We start from the raw sequence: 24973 nt of genomic DNA, 5'->3' as shown, positions 1-24973 counted from the left end.
GTGTTTTCGAACTTCGAATTGAATTTATTTCGCATGCCTAGCTCTGACAGAGTTTCCATGGAAACGAGACCCATTTTTGTGTTCATTATTTTGACACTGACATCGCACGTTATTAATTTCAAAATTTATCGCGAAAATCCATCAATTTCCCAGTGAATTGTTCGGAAATCGCAAGAATCTTGATACCGAAAGAGTTTTCAACTCGTTACAACAAAGAACGCAAGTTTTTTTGTCAGTGAAATTCGATAATTGTGAATGAAGATGTGATGAAGGTTTCCCCTGTCAGATTTGGTGAGTAGTGCTCTGTAGTCCCTAAAATTAAATCTTTAGCATTACTATCGTATTGGAAATGAATTTTTGAAGATGTTAATTAGTATACCGGGAACTTATATGTATACGTTTCGTCCTGTTTGACCCCTGCCATGGGAGTTTAGGCGGTTGAAGCAAGCTTATACAGGCAGACCACAATTTTTTTACATAACTATAGATAATCAATTCAAGCTCGATGTTTCACGCCTATCGTATGCATTTCGAAGGCAATTATGGTATTTCTTTTGTGCTGCAAGGTCACAATTGGCGACCGTTATTGTTTATATGGGCAAATTATAGGGTTATCTGTCTTGTGTAATTTTTAAAAGGCTTATTAACTTTCTCCGTTAACTCTCGAAGTTCTGCAGCATTTCCCCGATTGTAACATTATAATGATTATGCTAAATACGTCCGCTTGGACACGTTTCAAAATAACTTTTGGATACTTAATGATGTTTCTGTTTCGAATCGTGATATTTCTGATTTATGTGCCAAATTTACGCCCAGTTTTAAATATCAGCCTGTTTTTTACGTATAATAAGGTGAATGTGTTGTGCAAGTTATTACACTTGCTCCAGTTTAGCACGACTGTCACTTGTTATCATCAAAAATGGCGGTGTCGAAAACAGTAGCCCATAATCGTGAATAGAGCGATTTTTATCGGAATTGCATCAGTTTTATTACATTACTGATCGATTGGGTTCATTAAGTATGTCGCATTACGGCGAACTTCATTGATATTTTCGAAAATACCTGTTGTTCGGGTTGTCCCAAATACGGATTCGCGATTCCATATCTCATGAGAAACAACGACTAAACAAACACAACCTCGACACTAGAAAATAAAAGAGCACGAAATGACGTTCAAATTTTTCGAATACTGGTCTATATTTTTGGAAATATTGCGACAATAGATGGTTAAGAGTTTCAAGGAAACTTCAGCAGTCCAGTGCTTGAAATGAATAAAAAATAATAATTTCATCACTCCAGTCGATGTCAGTTTAGAAATGTATGGCTCTAATTTGATCGCCTGTTAGCAATGGCTAGAAAGCTCCCGTTTCTTAATTATCATTGGCAACTAAACTATAGGATATTTGTAGTTCAAACAAACACTCATAATAACAAACACTGGCCAGTTGAAATTCTATGGATTTCTCAAGATCCCACTCGAGTTTAATAAACCCGTGTTTCGGATTGAGTATAGCTTACTGACATTTATTGCTCTACACTCTATTATTATAATGGTCGAAATTAAATGTTTTTATCTTCGGAAATCGAATTATATAATTATAGAAATGCGTACGCATAACTTGTTGATGGTCGCCTTTTCACGATATCTAATCTGACCTTCGTGAATGACAACGCGTAACGATTTTGATAATGGTCAACTGAAGATCACTCGGTTAAATGGATCATTTTCAATCTCTCGATTTTGTGCCTCAACCTTGATAAGTTATCTCTGTCCCGATGGCTTCACGTGAAAGTGAAAGTCCAAGATGTGTTATGATGATAAATTAAAAGCACTGGAAATATTTAATTATAGGTGGGATGAGAGGAATCGTATCTGGGACTTGGAAACTTTTCCGTTTCGTAAGTCCCATCGATTTCGAACACGGAAGTTTCGAAGGGCGACCAAAGAATGAGGAAAATGCAATGGGGCGGAAAATCCTGCTCATTTCGTGTAAGAATTATTCGAATGTCGATTTCGACATATCTCCATTGCCGACGGTATTTAATTGGCCGAAATTCAAACGTCAACAAGGATATCACCGTGTTAGGGCAGCTTTCGGTCGTAACGAAAGAACCAATGACTTTGAAAAAAAAAATTTCTCGAGAAAACCTAAAAGAAGAAAAGTGAGAAAAGTATTAGCGCTTGCAGGAGAGTAGGGAGGTCTTGAGTGATGGTTCTAAGTCATAACCATAGCGGTCACTCATCCAGGTACTGAACTTCATCAATGCGTCTGGGCTCCATCATCATCGTAGACAATGGATCGATTTCCACATAGATGTTCACGAAAAAGTTCCCGGACAACATTTTATTTCATAAATTTTACAAAATTAAGAAGGATAAAATGATCATCATTTCATGGCCTGAGTGTTTTCGAACTTCGAATTGAATTCATTTCGCATGCCTAGTTCTGACAGAGTTTCCATAGAAACGAGAGCCATTTTTATGTTCATTATTTTGACACTGACATCGCACCTTATTAATTTCAAAATTTATCGCGAAAAATCATTAATTGCTCAGTGAATTGTTCGGAAATCGCAAGAATCTTGACACCGAAAGAGTTTTCAACTCGTTACAACAAAAAACGCAAGTTTTTCTGTCAGTGAAATTCGATAATAAACTTGATATTGTGAATGAAGATGCGATGAAGGTTTCCCCTGTCAGATTTGGTGAGTAGTGCTCTATAGTCCCTGAAATTAAATCTTTAGCATTACTATCGTATTGGAAATGAATTTTTGAAGATGTTAATTAATATACCGGGAACTTATATGTATATGTTTCGTACTTTCGAAATTCCCTTCACGAAATTCTGCATCGATCTTGGTATCAATACTTCGCAACTACTCATTGAGTTTTCCGTAAAAATCTGAGCGATTTTTCCGAAATATTGAGAATAATTCATATGTCTAGGAGGGGGGGGAAGACAGCATTGTGGTCGATGAGCCCAAAATAGTAAAATAAAATATTTTGAGAGTACCGACGATGGTTGTGGCCTCCTCTTGAGCACCTTATAATTTATCTTCGTTACTTTCAATTGTTGCAACATCGCCCTTTACTCCTTGCTGACTTACAGCATCGATTTGGCCGGTTAATGTCCGTGGCCAGTTGGGTTGTTGCCTCATATTTCGGTTATATACTGCCTTTCGAAGGATGACCTATATTCCGGCTAATTCAAGAAATTGCTAATTGTAAATTGGCCGGGGCGTTCTTTTTCGTTTTTCGCACTGGAGGCTTGGGAAAGTTGGACTTAATGCTAAGTTGCAGTTTAATGTATTGATGATTGAGCGGATGCGAGCTCAAGAGCGAGGCCTGCCGTCTGACATTGAGTGATGAGTTCAAGAACGAATCCAAATTTCTGGTCATATTGAAATTTACTGGTTGTCAGCGAGGCAAACGGATGAAAGTACCGAGGCGGTTTTAATGAGATCGAGAATGGGGGGATGCTGATATTGGTCCTGGCCATTATCTCTGTGCGCCTCGCCAAGTGACAAGTGGACACATTCACTGCCACGTAGGTCACTGGCGACTGGACCTTTCTAATTGTATCACCTGCTAACGTGGCCTCGTCGTATTGTCATATCGAAATTTATTTTGGTTTCTTCACCTATTTTGAAACATTCAAATCGAGGATATGACAAAAACTCTGTCTCTGCGAATTCTCTGAAATATTTGGACTCTATAGATGAACAAAAATATAAAAAATATTACTTTACAAATTTTCTCGTATAATGCGCTGTTTAAAAAATCCACAGATGGGTAGTGTCACAGATTTAGCTTGTTATTCTGAAGGGAATTTTATGGTCAAGTCAATTTTTCTAGGCATTCTTCTTCATGACAGTCGTAACCCAGTCACCCAGAAAAGTTGGCCATTTCAAAATTCACCATTGTCTTCATCGATTTAGTCTTAGAACGGATTGAGAACTGATCGCCATATAAAGAGTGCCTTGATTAAAGAATTCTGGCATTAGACGGACATAAAATATTCAATGCGATATAGGCAACCATCGCTGTATGTCGCTGTAATAAGAAGAGCTGTAACAAAATATTTTACTGCCTAATTATCAACAGATTTGCGCTTCATCTTTGGACAGCGCAAAGAGAGCGTTGAAGAGACGTGACAAGATGGTAGAATAGGCGGATGGTCGTTAAAACTTTACAATTTACTTTATTTATACAGAGGAGATTCCACTGAGTCATCGGCGTTGTTAACACCGCAATAACACTGACGAAAGCGCTAAATTCTTCAGTAGACAACGTCTTGCTACTCTTGTAGTGCTTCACTTTGATGATCTAAGCATTGGAACGCAAATTCTTCGACCGTTTTTGAATTCTGCAATCACTAGCGAAAAAGAGATCAATTTTTGCCGAGCTGAATTCTAAAAATTTACTAACCCCAAAGTTTCTCTCTCTTGCAACTATAGATCTTTGGAAATAGGCAACGAAAACATTTCCGGAATTTTGCAAGTGTTCAGAGTTTAAAATCTTCATATAGTTGTTGTTTTCCTCTGTCTCGAATTCAACTACCGGATAATCTTTGTATTTCAGTTCAAAAATACACCCTCATAGAATGAATTCTATATTTGGTTAACGTTTTGGCTGATTTTTTATACTATATGGGGGAGATCTCCCCATATAAAGATCTCTTAAGATAGTAGCATAAAAAATAGCATCTACGGTCAAACAAGCTATCATTTCTACTCAGTCTACTCTGAAAAATGATCTGTAAATATGAATATTTAATAGAAATAATCCAATTTCGGTTTTTTTCTAAACTATGCTGAAAATCGACGACATCGTAGGAGGTATTTTTCAAATTCGCTCGTCTCATAAGCATCTCCTCCATTCATTTCTGTTATATGGATCGTTCCTGAAATTGAAACACTATAATTTGAGTGAATAGAGCATTTCCAACCAGCATATTTACGAGGAATTCTTGGTGCTAGGCATATCATCATGTCCAACTGAAAGCGATTGTTAAATTAATTTTAAATGAATATGTGAATAAGTCGCTGATGATAATTTAATCGTTCTGATAATGACCACATCAGCATTATTCGATACAGATTTGACACCACATATAAAGTGAACATTTCAGCTGGGAGGTTATTATTTCTTTCATATTTGTCTCTGAAAATGGCAGAATTCATTATTGAAATCACTTGTCTCCCAGAGAAATAACTTATTCTTCCAATAATTCCGAAATACACACCCAATCGAGTTGAAAATCAACAATTGGCTTCAAATTGATGTCTCAAGGAACGTGCAAAATTTATATGGCTGCCATATAATTTTCAAGATACAGATTTTTCGAAATTTGAACTCTTCTCATTGAGTAAACCCATCTTTCGGCTCGATATTCGAAAATAACAGTCACTTGGGATAAATGATGGGGTTCTAGGAACAAGCGATCAAAATGATATGATAGCTGTTCCCAATCAGAGGACCAATAATGCGGAAAATGCATCGACACATAATGGTGTACCCTGAACCGATAATTTTTCCGCATTTGTAACGCACAATTTCCATGGTTATCCAAAAATTCCACGTTATATTAACGAGCTGTAATTCCATGAAAATATCACTCACTTATTTGTAAGGAACCGAACCCCAAAGTTTAATTAGGAATGCAACCGCCCAAAAAAATGTGGTACGTCTCCGACACGGTAACTTTCCGAAATAGCATACCAGGCTTTTTCTGGTCCGCTGTTTGATAATGGTACAACGAAGGTCTAACATACCGAAGGCAATATATAAAGCTGTACATAAATTCTTGTCTCACGGTTTTAGGAGTCTGGCTTGAAAATTGTCGGTGGCTAACATATATAATCTATGAGAACATTTTGAGGCGGGGAGAGTAATAAAGTATTTCCTAGAAAGTACACCGTGTGTCACCAGTGGACGTTTGTCCAGTTTTAAATATGTGCGTTTTATGCAAGAATTGAAGAATGGACACAGGATATAAAAGATCGGTGAACCTTGCGCAATTTTTGAACTGAATATAGAACGTTAAGATTATCAAAATTTCACCATGGTACAAATAAAAGGTTTTTCGAATTTTTTTCAAATTCTCGGTACCTTGTCTAAGAATCTCTCAGTGGAGTGTTGCACTCAAGAAATGGTCAGAAGTTTTGATGAATTCTACCAAAATTTATTTCCACAACTTTGAAACAGTTCATCTAAGAAACATTGACTCGCAGCGGACTTTTCATTTTTATTTTGTCTTGGATTAAAAATAATGGAAAATGAATGACTAATATATTTGCCATTAAATTCTACCGCATGTACAGAATCGGAGCTAATATGAACTCCTAGAAAATATGATATAAATATTTCCTGGTAACTTCCTCTTTGCCTTGGAGTTTTCGTGCCCAATTTGCTGTATGCAATCCCGTTGTATCCTGCTTCTTCACTATTAATTTCTGAAATTCCAAACGTTTCTCATCATTTTTCAAATTCTTCTATTATATTGATCTATCCTGAGATAATTGATAGTCATAAAGTCTGGTAACGATGCTCAGTCCCTACCTCGAAGTGCGACAAATTTAAAAACTTGTGATTAATACCCCCATTACTCATAATTCATTGATCACTTTTAACGTAGTAAATGCCTAAAGCCTGATTACTACGAGGGGCATTATCTTCGTTTCGACATCCATCCAGATTTGGAATGCGTTGTAAATAAGTCAATTCTGTAAATCGGTAACGTATGAAGTGCCAGCAAGATATAGATGGTTATTGATTGAGCCAGGTCCCAGGAAAAGATAAGCCATGAGTAATTGGTTACTTACATTCACTTTGTCACATTCTATCTTATTCGCGACATAGGAGACAAACTGCAAGTCGATCCTAACGGTGCATTTGTTTATCTTCTTGAAGCTGCTTCCTAAGGCCATCTCCACACCGCGGGAACTTATACGGAGATCCTTATCCAGCGGTCGCCACTGCGGCTGCTCATAAATTCCAAATCGTTAAAAGGGGATGCACGGGGACGACCTGCGCAATTCGCACTTTCCCACCGTCGTTGGTTAGCTTATTAACAGAATCGTGTTGCCTAAACGGGACTGAAACTCCAGATATTTCTCAGTATGAGGCTTCTCAACTTATTATTGAGTCAGGAAAATTCGAATTTGGTTCATTCATCACAAAACTTAACATTTGACATCGCCTACTGAAATTTTTCCTTCTACGTTTTAGATTATGGTAAAAAAAAAAACAAGAAGTTCGTCATCCTATTTGTTTCTCGGAAACCTCGAGAGGTTACCCTTGTGGATTGGATGAAATTCAATTTCAAATATTTAGCTATATTAAATAATAAATGAGTATACTTTGTGGTGTGAAATTTGAACTGTTTTTTTTTTTCATTGTGGTTGAATTATTGCAAAAGATCGACGATGTTCCAAGCTGGATACTTCGACATATCGCTAAAGACATTGAGGTCCATGCAATCCTTTAGGCAAATTGTTGCCGGCTCCGCAAATGCACATACTAAAATCTCATCAATATCGCGAATATTTATTGAATTTGTTCGCTAATAGTCCTCGTGTTTATCTACAACATCTTGTTTTTACGCAGATGAAATTCATAGTTTGCAATAAGCCTCATGCCTACATTAATTTCTGGGAATGTCTCTTATTTATTACACGACGAAGTTGTTAATTACATTGACTTTTTCGACCTAGACTTCGCAGAACAAAATTGTACGGTTTCATTCGAGGTCCAGAATATTACACCTGTTAATTTTTCTCCGTTAGAACTTTTTACCAGGAAAAAATCGAATCGTATGTGTTAAGTACAGAACAATAAATATTCTATTATTTCGGTGAAGAAAAAATTACCGTCTTTTATATGACGATTGTTGGATTTTTCTCCAATATCCAAGTAATCGAATAATAAAGGGGCTTCGAAACTGAGCTTACAGGAAGATATAGTCGGTTGAAGGAATGCTTAATTGAAACCAAAACGGGTGTAGAATTACAGGAGATATTTTTGTTGTAGATTATCTTACCGTGAGGCTGTTGTGTGTTGTAATCAAGGCATTCGACACCTGTGGAACGGTAACAAGATACAAAATACAGCCACACGAGACGGTCTCTATCGTGAAATGTTATTGTTTAACAATAAAACCTTATACTTCAAAGTCTTCTCTCAGCATGGTTTACCATTTTTCGATTGATGAAAGTTGATAGGTCGTTCAAGGTTGGGAAGAAATAGCTTCAGAGGGCAACAGGTTGCATTCTTGAGGACGCACGGTGTAAATAACCCCTTTCGATTCCAAGATATCGGAGAAAATGGGCAACATGAAATCAAGAAACGGAATAAAACCAGCAGCATGAATTTCAGGAAATTATTAACCGCAACAGTTAAACCAATGTTCAATGGTTCAATGATTTTTTGAAATGTAAGACTGCAGAAACTACCCTTTCATTAATTTCAATGATACCTTCGAATGAACGGGGAAAAATATGGAAAAAAGGGAAATTGTTTATCTTGTCGGGAGTGTGTTGGCCTGTGAAACAATGATAGAAAAGAATTTAATTGGAGGGTAAAATTAGAATCAGTTTATCCTTCAATTAAGTGCGAAATTGATAGCTGATGTAGTTCATTTTATGTATGTAAATGAATGCTGAATCATTAGTTTTATAAATTTCCCAATTTATATTTGTCGGATAATTAATATGCAGCTTTGCAAAATGGACAGAATTCACATTATAATTTTTGGTATTAGCATAAACTCGGCTCTGCTAGTATATACCGATGACATGAAATAATTTATAAAGGACAACATCGAATACGAACATTTTAAAATTCAATATTTAATGATTATTCAGATTAAAAGATATCCTGGGACAATTAAATCTTTAATAGTTCGTGAATGATGATGGATGGTTGTCAGGAAGAGGTTTTTATCAGATGAAATACAAGGAAACTCAATATTTCTGATCATTTTCACGATTTCAAATTCGAAATATTCGACCTGAGATACGCGAAATGGAAATTTGGGGAATATCAATGTAACCGGATACGATTTATTGAAATGAAAATCAGATTCGATAAAAATAGATTCCGACGAATACCGTGAATTTTTTTCCAAAATTTGATTGACTGTATCCTGGAAATATCGTTTCTCTTCACTCCTTTTCATCACTCAGACAATAGTTCAATGGTTTGTTTCAATTATAATTACTATATAGAATGACTATCAAAAAATTTCTGATTCCATGAAGACCAAATCCAGATATTTTCCTTTCAGTATTCATTGTAGTTTAAACCATCAATTGAATGAACGTTCGGAAATCGAGAAGCGGCAAATTTTCCGCTCAGGATCGGAAATGATATGTCTAAACAAAATATCTCATCGTTATTAATCCCTGTTAATCGAAGTTTTCACTCGCATTTCAAAATTATGGCGTAAAATTAGTTTATTCGAGTCGGAATTCTCTCATCATCATGGGATGCTAACAATGTTTGTGCCTTCACGCATCGTTGATATCTCCATTATTGATAGCGACGCTCGGTAAACAATTCACTTTTGTGACCGCTCTAGTATAACGAATTTTTTCGTTCGGAAAATCTTTCCTACTGTTGCATATTCCTTCGTGGATTCACGCCAATTTGACACCCTAATTTTTTATAAATAATTCTTTTATTTTATCACAAACGACGAGACCAAAGTTAGTCTTGAAAATTCGCCAAATTTCTTGAAAATGTAATGCAAAACTGAAAGAGGTTTTACACTGGGTTCTCTTTTGCTCTGTAACTTCAATAAATTGATAATAGTTGGCGAAATTTGGCGTTCTATTTATATTAATCCAATATTTATATTACAATTTCATGAATCCTAATATTCTGCGAAAAAAAAATAGCAATCGAGTTGTTTTTACGGTTGTTAAGTCAAACGTTTGATAATTTTTGGCACGAAATTCCTTCTCGTAGCAGAAAAATATACCTATAAATGTATCCTAATAGTTTTTGAAGTATTTTATCGCAAAAACCCGTATAGTCACAATTGTCGAGGAAGAAGCAAGTCCTAAAAACCTGCGAAATTCCTCAAAAATTTGCTAGGCAACATAGGCGGAAATAGGGGGGGGCCAGGGGGGGCCGTGCCCCCCCCAGATGCCCATGGTGCCCCCCCCAGAAAAGAAGAGAAATGGGAAAAAAACAGTAAGAAGCAGTAATTCTGGAGCTTTTTCCTCAGACCTCCCTAAGAGGTGCCCCCCCCACAAAAAATGTTTATTTCCGCTTATGCTAGGCAATAAAACCCCAAAAAGGGTTCTTTCCAAGGTCCCATGACGGTTTACGACTTCCAAAAACTGGAAACTGTTGGAGTGTTATCGTTGCAGATAGAAAAAATATTGGCCCTATTGGCTTTCATGGAAAAAATTGTGTTCTTTGAGGAAATGACCAGTGGCCAACGCATGCGTGAGTAGGTAGCAAGGCGCTAGCCGAAGAAACGGCTACCTGTACAGCTGGGCGGTCCAACTCCTTACCTGCTTCTACATAGTGACCAGTTCAGTCTTGGATCAGGACCGGTCAAAAGCACAGCAGAGGCTCACGTCGGACAATTATAGTGTCTTAAGGTCAATAATACGACGTACGGCCATGTGTTGTGACTTGAAGTGATTGTGCGACTGTTTTTCTAAGCCAGTGTTTTTCACAATATTTGTGAGGTCTTTTTTGGATATACATCAGCTGGATTTGACGTCTATTTAGGTAAATCAATAGAAAATCGTCGAGGGTTTTTCCGGGAACTTGACATATGACAAAAATTTTCTTCTTTAAAATTTATTTGGATGAGTTTAGCTGAGTATTCTGCGAATCTTTTTCGACTGATTGATTTATTAACTTTTGCTAATCTGATGCATGTTAGAGGGTTAAATTCAGATTATTTATCAATTCCCCCATAATCAATTGTTGTTAATTTAATATCTGCCCTTCTGGACGTTTTTGACACTTTTCTAGCTTCGACAATTGAGCAACAAATCATACCTAGATATATTTCTAGTTGCCTGGGATATGATTGTTCCCGATTTATTCAAATTTCATTCGGCAATTTGATGCCATTATCGTATTACACGAATCCTTCACAGCCTGTTCGTGTTGAATTTCACTTCCACACTTTTGGACGGTCATTCCCATAGGAAGACACCCTGGAAGGGTACAACGGTTACCATACTCATAGGGGCCAGTTTACGATCCTTTTACAAGCCCTTAAAATTTTCGGTGAAACACTTCCCTGCCTTCATCTATAATAAATGTACGTTTCTGGTTATTTTCGCGATCTGAGGAGGAAAGCTCTGAACTGAAATTCTCCGCCTATTGGTATTTCCACATTTCCGAATGAATTATTCGAATCCTGATCATATTTGTCAACTATAACACGCCTTGAATTGCACAATTATAGAATGATTTTCATCATATGTGTTTACGATACTACAGTAGACAGTTCTAGATTATACCGTGTGCTTATTCAAGTGGAACTTGGACGTTATAAATTAATTCGATATAATAAACACTACGTACACAACTTGGTGGATTTCGACAGCTGACAATTTTTTCGATGGACGTGAAATTCTACCTGTATCATATGCATATATCTTTCGTCTCCAACCTAGTCATTAAAGTGAGATAAGACAATCGGTGCTCAGTTCGATTTAGAAAAAAATCCAATATTTACATATTTCCCTAGCGTACACCCACTTGGAGTGTTCTTAAAATGCTGACCAAAAATCAAGATGTAAGGAACTGATTGGAGATAATAACCATGTATGATATGCTAATACAGTTCGGTAGTAATAATCCATAATATTATAACATTATAATAATCTGAATGTTGAGAATAACATCTATACAATTATTCAAAATGATATGCCGCTTCGTTCCTTATATTCAAAGGAGCCCTTGAGCTCAAATGGGAGCTCCATAAACCGCATATTATTTATTCATCGGAGACGTCCGTTTCATTAGTTTCCGAAATTTCGCTTTCCCATAATAAATCGAGCGAATGGTCCACCATTTAATTGGCATTTAAATTATCGAAAAATGCTAAAATTTGTGTACAAGGCCATTCGTTGAACGAATACCTAATATTACATAAATTTCCAAATTGTGTCCATTAACTAAGCGATATCTGATTATTAAACCACGTCTGTTCACGTATGCATTATGGAAAATTTGAGGAAACCATTGGAATTTTCAAATGTTAATGTCCACGAAACTGCGCGAACGTTAACATCGATATTTCGATGAAGATCGGAGATTTGAATAATTTCGCAAGTTATCTCATATATTTTATCATTATAACTGATACCATCTCGGTATTTCCAACAAGAACACTATAGGAATGTGCGTCTGTGAATGAACCCCCATCATTTATACGCAAATCGATTTGCATTTCAAAGCGCCCAAAGAACCATGGACCACTGGTCCTCTCAATGATGTTCTTTTTCGGCTGAAAAGAACTCTAATATCTCAATAATAATAATCTATGCATGTTCATTCTGGTCAAAATGCTTATTTCACCGATGATTTTTAGTTTGTATCTGTGATGAAAATAATTTAGGAATAAGTATTTAGATTTGACTCTGTTTTGCAAAAATTTGTCTTGCTGTTTTTTGTTATTCATCCATTATTTTAGTGTCAACGATGATACCGAATAATGAAACCTATTAATCGTTATATTCTCAAAGTATATCCTTGGTGTCATTCCACATATTCCCATGGACACAGGGGCTTCGTGATTCGGAGCATTTGGACATCCCTATCGAAGATCGGACCGTTCAGAGCCTCAGGTCATCGTCTATTCGGCTATATATGTTGTTATAACCCTTTCTTTCACGGTCCCCCCCGGACTACCTAGTGTATTTGTCACTGGGCCTTTATTTCAAACTACCTCACAGTTGGAACGAGTCGAATTTTAATTCTGATGTGAAAATGAACGGAACGAGAATGGGAGAATCGATATCGATGTCGATTTCGAACGTTTAGCGTTGTGGTTAGTTGTTTCTAATGATGATCCTTCGTGATGGACTTGTAAATGAACGTTTAAGGCACGTTAGATGGGTTTTTCCATCCAAAGCATTTCCTGGAAAACTATAAAATCTCGAACTTTTTGAGAAAGCATTCGATGAAAATTAAAAAAAAAAATTATTTGGACAATTTATCATGATATTACCTCTACGTAGCTGAAAAATCAGATCCATTTGTTGATCTAGTGAATATATTTCTGCCTGATAAGAAAACTTAGACATTTTTGCATTTCCAGTTACATTGGGAAACCTTTTCTGTCTATTTAACTGATGAATCCAGAAGATGAGGAATAGAAACCGCTCATAGGTTTTCCTTTCATGCAAAAGGAATAAAAATACAAAATTCCTGTTCGTAGATAGTACTCTTTCAAAGTCCTACACTATTTCTCGAAATAATGCTGACTTACAAATGATATAAACAAAAAATGATAAAATAATTCATTGTATTATAATGTTTCGGAGCTTAGATCAGAATCCTTCATCAGACAATGAATTGATAGGGTCATACGTCTCTTTCAGAATTTTTCAGTCATTATTCCAATGGATTATGTTTTTGATGAATACAAAGATTCTCACGATTTTCAAAGTGAAAAATCAACCTGGATTTAACTGAATGAAGGACAACAAACATTTTCATGGGTTTTCATTCTCAGAAATGGCCAATTCTGAATAAGAAGCCTCACAGTTCTTCAGAATATTTCCAAACATTTTCAGTTTATTCAGGCAGCATCGATCCAAGAAATTGCTGGTGACAATTTCATCATTTGCCATGCAACAAACAAAATTTGATGAATTTTATTCGTTGTTTTTCAGAAGTAGTTTTAAGTAAAACTGTATGTCCCTACCAAAATGTCTTCTACTCCATTAGACGCGTTCACTAGAGTTCATTAAAGGAATTTCGTTTTGAAACGCGAACGATTCCCGGTAATAAGGATATCAATTTCCATAATGGAGTCCCCTGAGCGACAATCCCCGCTTCGTTCGTTCATTATTCCGGACGGTGTCGTCGAACGAAAATAAAAAAAAAATATGTTCAATTTCCGGTCCAGCGGATGAAATTTGATGGACGCCCGAGATTGAATGAATTAAAAGGTTTTATAGGTCGGTCCGATGAGGAGGTGGGAGATTTTCTCGAGCCGTTCGACCAGTTCCACACACACGACCTGACAGATCTAGGCCCGCCATTCAAAAATTCTGCCGCTGTAAATCAGATCGTTCGGACGTTCATAATTCCGTTCAATTCGCTGCCCAACATCCAAGAGACGAAACACGATAGAAAGTAAGCCCGCGATATTTGTATATTTTTATTTTTTTCGTATATGATATTGAAGAAAACTGAGATGATGTTCATTCAAATTGCAAGGGTCTTAAGGATATTTTAAGGTTTATTTGCCAGAAACACTTCAATATGAAACGTTGAGTGGCTAATTCAGAATCTGGGATACTCGAGGCTTGAATTCGAGGTAGAAAGTTTGCGTTGTTCCTCGGTACCGAAATCTTGAGCCCATGTGTGTGTGTCTGTGTGTCATTATTGCCCGGTCTTTATGTAAATATCCTCGGACTCTAGAGGCTTCCCATTTTATTTCCCACATTCCGATGTGTAGATTGTAAAATCAACAAAAGCACCCTTTCAACACATGGTGGTCATCACAGACTGTATTTTTTGTCAGGTCCGAACGTTCCACTGTCCCTTTCAATGTTTGGTCACCCCTCGCTCCCGGTAATGGTGCAATAAGGGGGGGACCTTTTTTCGAGGCCCCGAAACAGTCAGTGTCCAGTTACCTGGGTGTCGGAGTCATGCGGTTCTTAAGAAAGAGTTGAATATCCCTAGCCTAATTATGCGGAGTATCGCGAAAATTTTACGAGCTCGTTCGGATTTTCTCCGCAAGTCCGTATTTCCACGCTACCAGTATTTATGACTTCCTCCGTTCATCTGATGCCGTAAATGAGCGGATGCTCTGCGTGAAAATCCCATGATCGATGTCTGGATTCGATGAATGAAAGATGAAACCAGTCTCGGATCGAATGAAGATATATAACTATACTAGCGGCTCACTTGAAGAAATTAGAACGAAACTTCAGTAGCGCTCGATAGACCGTTGCTATACACATACTAACAAGACGTAGTCTCATTCAGATTTATTATTTCCGAAAACGAACCTTTTGAAATTGACCGCGAAGAAAATTATTCGTTGAATTGATGACAGTTCAGTACGTGAAACTGATCATCCAAATCGATACAGTTTCGTCAGAATACGAGAAAAATCTTGATTGTGTTCAAAAGCATCCAATTATATTTTTATATTCCACTCAACAAACTACCTGTAGGATTGAGATTCTTCTTCATTACAGAATGGAGCATCACAAAATTGATAACCATCTGATTCAACTCAATGAAATGATTGGGGCAGTTTAAAAATGGAATGTCAAGAGAAATTCGTTTATATTCTTTTGTCAAACAAAAAATTAATCAAAAACGAGTAAGGAGAGTAGCATCCTATCCATTGTCATCTTGTGAGAAACGACTTTTGTCGATCAAAATGGCCTAATTAACATTTCTGTTCGACAAAAAATGATAACTAATACCTCTGACATTCCATTTTTAATCTGCCAGAATCATTTAATCGAGTTGAATCAGATTTCTCAATTTTCGAATTAGTTGATGTTTGTTAAATAACCTTTTAACGGATAAGAATTTGATATCTGATACTCATGTGTAACTTGATATACTCTGCACGAACAATTAAGATCGCCATTCAAAAAAGTGATCGATAACATCATATCTCAAATTTGAGGACGCTGTAAAACATTTTCCTACATCAAAAAGAGAGCAATTTGAAATATTTATTGACTTGTCCTTGCATATTCGCAACAAAAAACTGTTTTGTCAAAATTTATTCCAATTTAGAGCCTTGCACTGATTGCCAGGATCATATTCCTTAGCCTATCAATATTTCTAAATGTGATTTGAGGCATCTATATGAAAACGAATGATTAAATTTGGATTCATTATCTACCAAAATGAACCTTCTTTATAATCTTGCAGAATATTTTTTCCTTAGGTAAATTTTCCAGAGCATCTTTTCTATGATAAAATGAAACATCATCAGTTGAAAATATTTGTTCGAAAAAAAAATTCTTGGATGTATAAATTCATAATTGTGACTCTTGGTGGTTGTTTTCGAGAAACTATTCGAATTTCTCGTGAAATTACCGCATTATTCTCACGAAAATAATCAAGCGAAGTAACAGTGCATTGTTTCGTCCAGGTTCAAATTATATCAATCTCAAATATGACTGTTCCTCAACACAAAACCTGTTCACGAAGATGCAACGTTTCCACAAATGTGTGTAGATAAGGCTGTCCACTGAAAATACTTCTCCCCCCTTATTTGAAAACGAAGATAATTATTTTCGATTCAACTCTACACTTATCAGACAGAAGTGGCCATTAAGGAAATGATTTCTGTTATGCAGTCGGACATACCAAAACTTTCAATTGGAAATAAAATATCTTCATGAATACTTGGACGTTTCCGAGATACGTACCGTATGGAATTTAACAGTTAATGTTCGATTTTAATTAATAATGAATATGGTAATGGTCATTTTGTTCCTGAAATTATGGGCGAATTTGCGATAGACAACTAATCTAAATGGCTTGAATAATAGGTAAAAACGGTAAGACGGCAACAGATTCACTAAAACTACTATAAAAGTAACTCGTGTTCAGTTAGTTAACAGTTAATGTCTCACTGAAATTCCACTTTTGAGTGACGCAAGGGTGATGCTTATTTAGATTGTAGGAACACCTGCGGTATTTGTCTTCTATTTACATACGTTGAATGTCTTTCGTAGGCAATAATAAGAAGTAATTTTTGTCAGTTTCCCATAGTAGAAAGTTTCGGTTGTTATCATTTTTCAAGATGAACCTTCGAAATCGAGCATGAGAAAGAATTTTGACCTTTTTGGGCCTCCCTGTAATCCATGTCGAACAAATTTCCACGAACTTACGTTTATGTTAGTGATGTGTGAAAATCTGCCTTCAACGCCATATTATTTCACGTCATTCCCGAGTGATTCAATCTGAAATGATCGTATGAAATTAACACCGACTCATGCTTGAACGTAAATTGACACATTGACGTTATTCTTCGGTCACGAAGTTCCTCAGGTCCATACGACCGCATAAGTGGTTTTATAACGGTTTTTCCACATTGGAAAAGGGACCGAAATCACACCGACAAGTGAATTACAAATGGCGAAACCGACAACTTACTAACTGACGATTATTACTTTTGCAACAACATATCCAGTCGGAAAAAAATATTGTTAAGTACTTCATCTCGATCATGGCGAATAAAAAAAAAATCACGAATTTACATATTACCCGTTCAGTCGCAAACGTAATAAACATAATGATTAAGAGGATGAGAGAAACGTTGCTACAATTCTGATTATGTTTGAAGCATTTCTCCCATGTATTATATATACGCCTAGATAGCAATTAGTTGCTAACTACTTAGTCGCTTAATTGATCAAATGCAAACGCTATTATTTTAAACCGGATGGTCTAACAGTTTAATCTTCGATAAAAATACTTTAATATTCAACGACTGATCGGGTTCTTGATTAAAAAATTATTGAATTTCGTTATCAGGCGATTCGATCGCAAAACGTATTTAGTAGCGTTTGGTAGCTCCATCGTCTGGAGAAAAAAAATCAGATTTTACGCGCTGGTCCATAATTTGCGAGATGGACTCTTCCAACCTGTAATCTGGTCTAATAGTTCTTAGATGTGAATTAGGGCATAATTTTGAATCTTTCCAATTTTGAGTTTCGTATAAGCTAAACCTACATCTTAAGCGTCTCACACTGTTCACAAAGCTTAGGTACTTTAAGATAATAATTTATTTCACAAGGTTCTTCAATATCCTGGAGCAGGAAATTCGATTGTAGCGTTCAATTCTCGGTGCATAAATTGAAAAAAAGTAATTGTGATTTATGCAATGAACCTCTCCGGACCTATGTACCCAAAACCAACTTCCCTTCCCATCGGTTAACACTTCCTCTGTCTGCCATCGCGAGAGGAAGCCTCTCACAACTGTCGACCCGAAAAAAAAACATCAATTTTCACAATTGTCACTGCGCAATTTATTCCATTTTTTCTCATGCAAATCGGGCACCCCAGTTTATCTTTGCCTCACGCCCTTATTTGCATGCCTCAGTTTTGGGTTCGAAGGAATTATATAGTGCAAGGATCATTTCACATACGAGGGGCCATCCTTTGAGATTGTTATTGATTTATCGACAGGCCCATGCATAAATTTCGTATTGAACGATAGGAGTCGATGAAAATTCGTTTAACTTAACTTCCCCCAGATTTCTGCTCGTTCGAGTCAGTAGATTCCAAATGCAAAATTTTTTCGAAATATTATCGGAAGTACTAAATCGTTTTTTTTTTCTTTTATCCAAACGTTGAAACGTGAAAAAATTTTCAGTCAGACATCATAGAAATAAGCAGCGTTAAAAAGAGACGACAGAGTAATTAAAATCGATCTGTTTGAATGATAGTATCACAAATTATGATATGCACATATAGTGTGAATTGAAGAGTGAAGTTTCATTCTATTTCTATTCACAAAAACTGTGCTATTCAAGAAGAGTTTGATTGAATCAGATAATCAATTCTGTAATCTGAATTGACTGGGGTAAATTCACAAATGAATAAAAAAAATTACCACTGAGATAGAGGAAAAACATTTATATAAGGTAATTGTATTGAAACCAAACAGTGAAACAAATTATTGATGAAAATATTCAGATCATGAGTCCATCTCTATAGTCAATATCTTCACCTCTACATCTCTTAAACGTTGGTAAATTTTTTTTGGGTTCTAAGAATTCGACTTGAATCTTGTATCCCAATTAGATTTGATTAGAATTTTCACATTCTCCCTCAAGAGATGTTCATCGAGGAATTTTCGGAGGGTGGCTCCATTCGGATGGCATGCGAGATATCTTCTTCAACAGTTAGCTGATCGTCGAAATCGCACGGTTGGTTATGAAAAAAAAAGAGATGAAGAAGGTAATTTCTACCTGACTGTCATTAAGTCATCACCTAATCCTCGCTTGATATCGATATGCGTACGTAATATGATTGATATATTAGGGTGTTGAAGAGAAGGTTGCCCAGCATCCGACGTTTTACCTGCTCTTGCACAAACACAAAGACATTCATGCGTATACACCTTTACACACACACAGTTACATACCTCTCCAAAAACAACCCTTTGTTAATGACAATGCACTTCATGTCCTTTATTCTTATTTATTCGTCTACCTTGTTGTGCATTTTGATACCGCACAGCATCTGTCTCCGGCCCACGACCAAAATTATAATGAGGTTGTACCTTCCTATACGATGCCGCGGTGATCTCCACGCAGATTTTTGCATAGAGCTTATTCTGTCTGGATTATACGTGAAGAACGGAAAAAATATAAAAATAATCTAGATAATTCGTTCAAAAATGAAGGATTTATGTTGAGTATATTTTATTATCTCCCAAACCTTCCTAGAAGGTGAGGCAGAATTGAGGAATATTATCTAAGCGATAAAAATCGTCTGAAAAGACCGGAGTTGTGGAAAAAGAAGTGGAGAAATTTTGACAATGTTAGGGGGCACCATCTCATAGTGAACAAACTTCTGTACAAAAACACAAGGAAAATATCGATGCAATTGTATTGATACTTTGTGAATGCATAAGTAACGATAGGGAGATTCGTTCAAAATTCCATATACAAGAAAAAAATTAAAAAAATTAATAAAAAATAAAAAAGTAAAGTAATTAAAAAACTAAGTATTTCAGAAACTTTCGCCCTTTCTCTGTTTAACTGTCCGATATGCCGGTGGGTACTACCGAACGAATACTTCATTCGACATTCGAAATAAGACAATTAATTCCGCTTTTCTATCTGATCCCATATGACTGCACCGTCCATCTGTAACCGCTCCGGAGTCCTTCCACCGCCACAAACAAAACCAATAATCCCCGTATCTCATTAAAGAAATTAATTGGAGTGAACAGCGAGATCGACAAAGATACACGAACCAATTTTAATATTGACATTAAAGACGTAAAGGTTAACGATTGATACGGTCCCGAGATAGCATTGTGAACGGTTTCGAAAATGTTCCGATAACGTTCGAGAATTTTAATTGAATTTCGAAGCTTTTGACTACCCAAAAAATGATTGCTAAGTGAAATTGTGTGTCAGATTTAAGGCTTCATTTATTTTATGCAACGAGTCATTGATAAACGGATTTTATTGGGTTCGGGCAACGTTGTCTCGGTATCTGCGAGTAACACCCACTGGTAATATGGGCGATACGTGGGCGGCACGAAAGTGGGCACTTTCTCGGACCCAGGGGCCCCCCCAAAAAAAAATTTGTGCGCGCCGCCCGGGTCGTGGCGCTTAATCTTTTGGACGTGAAATAAAACACTTCTACTGGTAAATAACTGCTCGATGTGGCACTTCTGGTCGGCATCGAATTGTGAAATAATTTATCCGGAAGCGCCGTGAACAACGCCCACGTTTTTCGAGCCGAAAATGAAAATAATCATCGGCTGAGATAATTTTTTACGAGTTGAGATCGGAGGGTCCATGGAAATTTTGCGGTCGTAATAAAACACCAATATAATCCAAACTAAAAATCCTCAAATTCCAACCTTCAAAATTGTTTGTTCTTGTGCGGATCTTCCCCACTGTGTATCAACAACGAATTCATTGTCACTCTCCATCGCCAAACACCTGAACTGACTCAACGGAGAGCAACAGGTAGATCGATTCTTTCAAGTTGACAGGAGCGACTGTTCAAGTTCACATCGTACGCATTCAGGGTTGCATCTAGTCAAACTTGTTTGAGTTCATTTCAAACACTGAGTTTATCTACCTTGTTATAATTATACGTCGATAGAACTGTTAACTTCGTTATTATTTTCATAATAACTACTCACAACTTGGGTCCAACAACAATGGTCAAGTATGGTGGCTTCAGGCGTTGCCACCGATATACTATACGTATATAGCGTAAAATGTTGCTCTTTCTGTTTGAATTGCTCTATTAATTACTGGTTACAATGGACGAAACGCGATTTGGCACGTGAAGAAATTGAATCGATCCTGAATATGAGGTTCAATCAGCACAGAAATGGTCGTAAATTTCATGTTACTATTCAAGCCATTAATGATTGATGCATATCGAAAGATATGAACGAATGGAAACTCGAGGTCGGTAATATTATGATTCATTACTTTTTTGGTAAGGCATATACAGAAACAGACAGATTGGCTGATGGGGAACTTGTACCGAGAAAGAGAAATCGAAAAAGAGTGTCATTCCTTCTTCATTTTCTATTTTCGTTAGTGAAAATGATAAAAACAATTTGCGCATGCTTCGAACAACGCGTAAATATGCCGATTGTCTTTCCTGGTCATGCGCAAAGAATAGTGATAGGAAGCGAATGATTTGTCATTATGTACTAGGTATATAATTTATGAAGGGCCACAATTGGAAGTTTCATCCAAACGTTTTTATATTACCAGTTCCCAGCACCGGTGTGTATAGAAAGACTTCTCCAATTTTGTACAGAAGCCATCCTCGCATGTGTGCCAGTTCATTCACCACCCATGCTATACGGCGTCTGGGACAAGATATAAGATATGGCACACAAAAGAAAACTGGTATCGATGACAATTCTCATTCAGTGCCGATGAAATACGAACGAAAGAAATATTAGTATCATGGAAATATAGCTGTGACTTATCTCCTACCAGCCATCTACTTTTAATGGTGCATTAGAAGATTTAATACGGAGAGTGTATTGTCAGCCGTGGCAAATTATTAACCGGTTTTGACATATATAACAGATGAAAATATGGCGAATGGTATCATAACAACCTTCTTTCTCCCCTACTTTGTCTTATATCTCGTGAAATGTGGGATTCTTTCGCCTGGATGCACGCAATTTTATTCATTTTTCGCGCTGCATCTTTCCTACGCCAGACAGATATAATCCGTACCCATAAATATAACGGATATAGGTGCAGATTTCTACTGTTCGTCATCTCCAAATATCATTAAACCCCGCTAACAATGAAGTCCTGGAATACGTCTTTATTAGATCAAGTCACAGATTCCGCTCGGATGGTTCTGAATGGTCGTAGTAAGGACGTCAATTTTTTATTTTGGAAGCGTGAAAAAGCGGCGGTAATTAATAAAGGTGCATTCATCACTGTCAAACTATTAGTTACAGTTCTTCAAGAGCGTGGTTACCCAATAAGCTCGAGCAGGTAAGAGATTTCACACAGCATCTCGACGTAACGGTAATGCTTCGAGGTATTCCAGCAGAGCAAGAAATTAAAAATTTAAATCGATCAATTCCCGATGGGACACCACATTAATTGATCATTTCCGTCGTAGGTGCACCCAAATGACACTGCCTGAATGTCGGCGGTAATATCAATTTCACATTCACTCAATTTATCGAAGATTGAAAATTTCGGGTAATAATGGTACAAGCCCCCCAGAGAAAAATGTGTCAGCCTATTTCCAAAATTCGATTTGGATCAATACTTGTCCCTGAAAATTTTAATTAAAAATAAATTGAATTCAATTTATTAAATTAAATTAATTAAAAATTAAATTGACATCAATTAAATTTAATTAAATAAATTAAAATTAATAAATTCAATCAAATTTGAATCAAAATTAATTAAATTAATTAAAATCGTACAAAATTCGATTTTCCTGCAAAATTTGAATGGAAATTTTGTTTTATTTTCTAGCAATACGTTCTCCAGTAGTTATTCGATTTTTCAATTTATGAATACGTTAATTACGTAATACATATTTCTATGGAAATGGAATTTCAATTCGAATAACGTTGGTAGATGAAATTTCTCCGTAAAATTGTTCTCCCATCTTCACGAGTGAACGGAAATACGGCCGAACTATAATCCCCATCGGAATGACATATCCATGTCCATAATTCGGACGTTTTACGGTCATTTTATAAGCCTTATCGGCCATGCCCATCATATTCAAATGGCGTTAAAATAGCGTAAGACGCTACGTGATCAAAATGTACACATTTATCAAAAAATATTGTTAAATATTTGATTGTACGCACCTACACGTTGTCGCATAACAATGAGTCCTTCCTACCTGGAAGGCAATATTCCTGCGACGCTTCTCTGCACGCTGGCTTTTATATCCTCCGTATTATATTTTATGAACAGACCGACACTACCTCTGCAAAAATTTATTATTCGGCACTTGAAGATGCAAATACCCTTATCTTTGAATACGATACGCCGCTGTTAGATCGAATATTTCATTCCCATAGTGGAAAGGTCCTTCGTCCCTTGCAGACTGTCGAGTCTGGTGTGTTTTGCGGCCGACTAGATTAAATTGACGACATCTGAAAGTCGACCGATAAAAAAGGTACTTTGAAAATTTCATATACAGTGAATATTTGATACTGTTTACTTGCTTTGAGGGTTGTGAATTGATGAAAAAAGACGATTCGAATTTTTTTTTCTGTATCACTCCATCAAAAACTGTATCACCCCCGATAAAGCGTTAAAAAATGGAATTCGACGCTAGAAACGCGGACCATCTGACAGGTGTCTGTAGCTTCCGGTGGACCCATTGGAAAGTGTGTTCGAAAATTCAGATTTCGAATGTTTTCTTTGTCGATCAATTAGCTTAGTCGCTCTGGACGCGGTTTGAGGTTAACGCTAGCGGAATTCCGAACTCATTAATTTGGAAGGGTGTGGTTTGACTTGTTGCAACTTTCCCGCATACATCAATAAAGTCTTGAATCTAAGGCTGATCTGCATAATCACTTTAAATGTCATCAGGAAAGATCTAATCAGTAGCCGAATTCATTTCAGATTTTACATTTAAATCGTTTCATAATGGGCGTGTCCAGTGCCGTGGACCGTTAGTGCCTTCCATTATGCCATTTATTCAAATCATAACAGATATCTAATTTATTACAATTCCACATCGAATGCGAAAATAAATCATTTCTATCTTGCTGATAGAATTGGAACAGATATATCTGTCTGTCTTCCTATCTAGACGCCCATGCAAGCTGATGATATTTTATCGGAATCCGAAGAGTTCCTTATAATGTATAGGGTGAGCCTTTGACTCGTACAAATATTTCAACAGTAGATTCTTGAGATCAAAAAGAAACACTTTTTTTTAACATTTTTCCTGATAAAAAGATTTTTATGGTTATTCAACAGCTTGCCCCTTTTAAACCGAACCGATTTGGAAAAAATGGTGAAGGAAAAAAGTTGACCTCAAGAATCTACTGCTGAAATATTTGTACCATTCAAAGATGAGTATTAATGAATGCATCATCAAGAATTTTTCGTGATATATTTGTTTAGATCAGTATAAGAATCAGTTCTTCAACTTCAAGTTCAAAAATTGTCACCCCTCTTATTCACCCAATTTTTTTCCAGAAAACGGAAGGAACACCTAGATTCCAACGTTTCGGGAGCCCAGCCATCGGCAGGGGAATTGACAGTGGTGGGACAACGTGGTATGGCAGAAGTTCCTGAGGGGGCAGCGCCTCCATCAGACGACCACCAGACTTGGAGGGCATACTACGAACATCCCCTAACCGCAGCCACCACCGCCATGCTTAACATAAACGGTGGCGCCGAGGAGAATTCCCCCACCATGGGCTTCATTTATGAATACTACAAATTGCCGGACGCTAAAGAGAAACTTGAGAATATCTGGCCGTAAGTAGGACACACTTTTTTGTCGATTTATTGGCAGCTTCTCGATATCCAAATTTCATTTGATCGAATTTAAACTGTTTATCCT

General features: G+C 36.7%; 1 protein-coding gene across 3 annotated transcripts in view; it reads left to right on the top strand.

The window, feature by feature from the left end:
• The window catches only part of LOC123321388 (protein grainyhead), a 93987-nt gene that overhangs the window by 40700 nt on the left and 28314 nt on the right, over nt 1-24973 (top strand). For all 3 annotated transcript variants that reach the window (XM_044908949.1, XM_044908947.1, XM_044908950.1), the window contains exon 3: nt 24604-24888. In XM_044908949.1, the coding sequence (XP_044764884.1) occupies nt 24604-24888 (285 nt within the window). The remainder of the gene's footprint in view (nt 1-24603; nt 24889-24973) is intronic.

The sequence above is a fragment of the Coccinella septempunctata genome, chromosome X, assembly GCF_907165205.1.
Source record: "Coccinella septempunctata chromosome X, icCocSept1.1, whole genome shotgun sequence".
NCBI classification, from domain to species: Eukaryota; Metazoa; Arthropoda; class Insecta; order Coleoptera; family Coccinellidae; genus Coccinella; species Coccinella septempunctata.
Note: the sequence above shows the minus strand (reverse complement) of the source record. Positions and strands in the feature narration are given on the sequence as shown.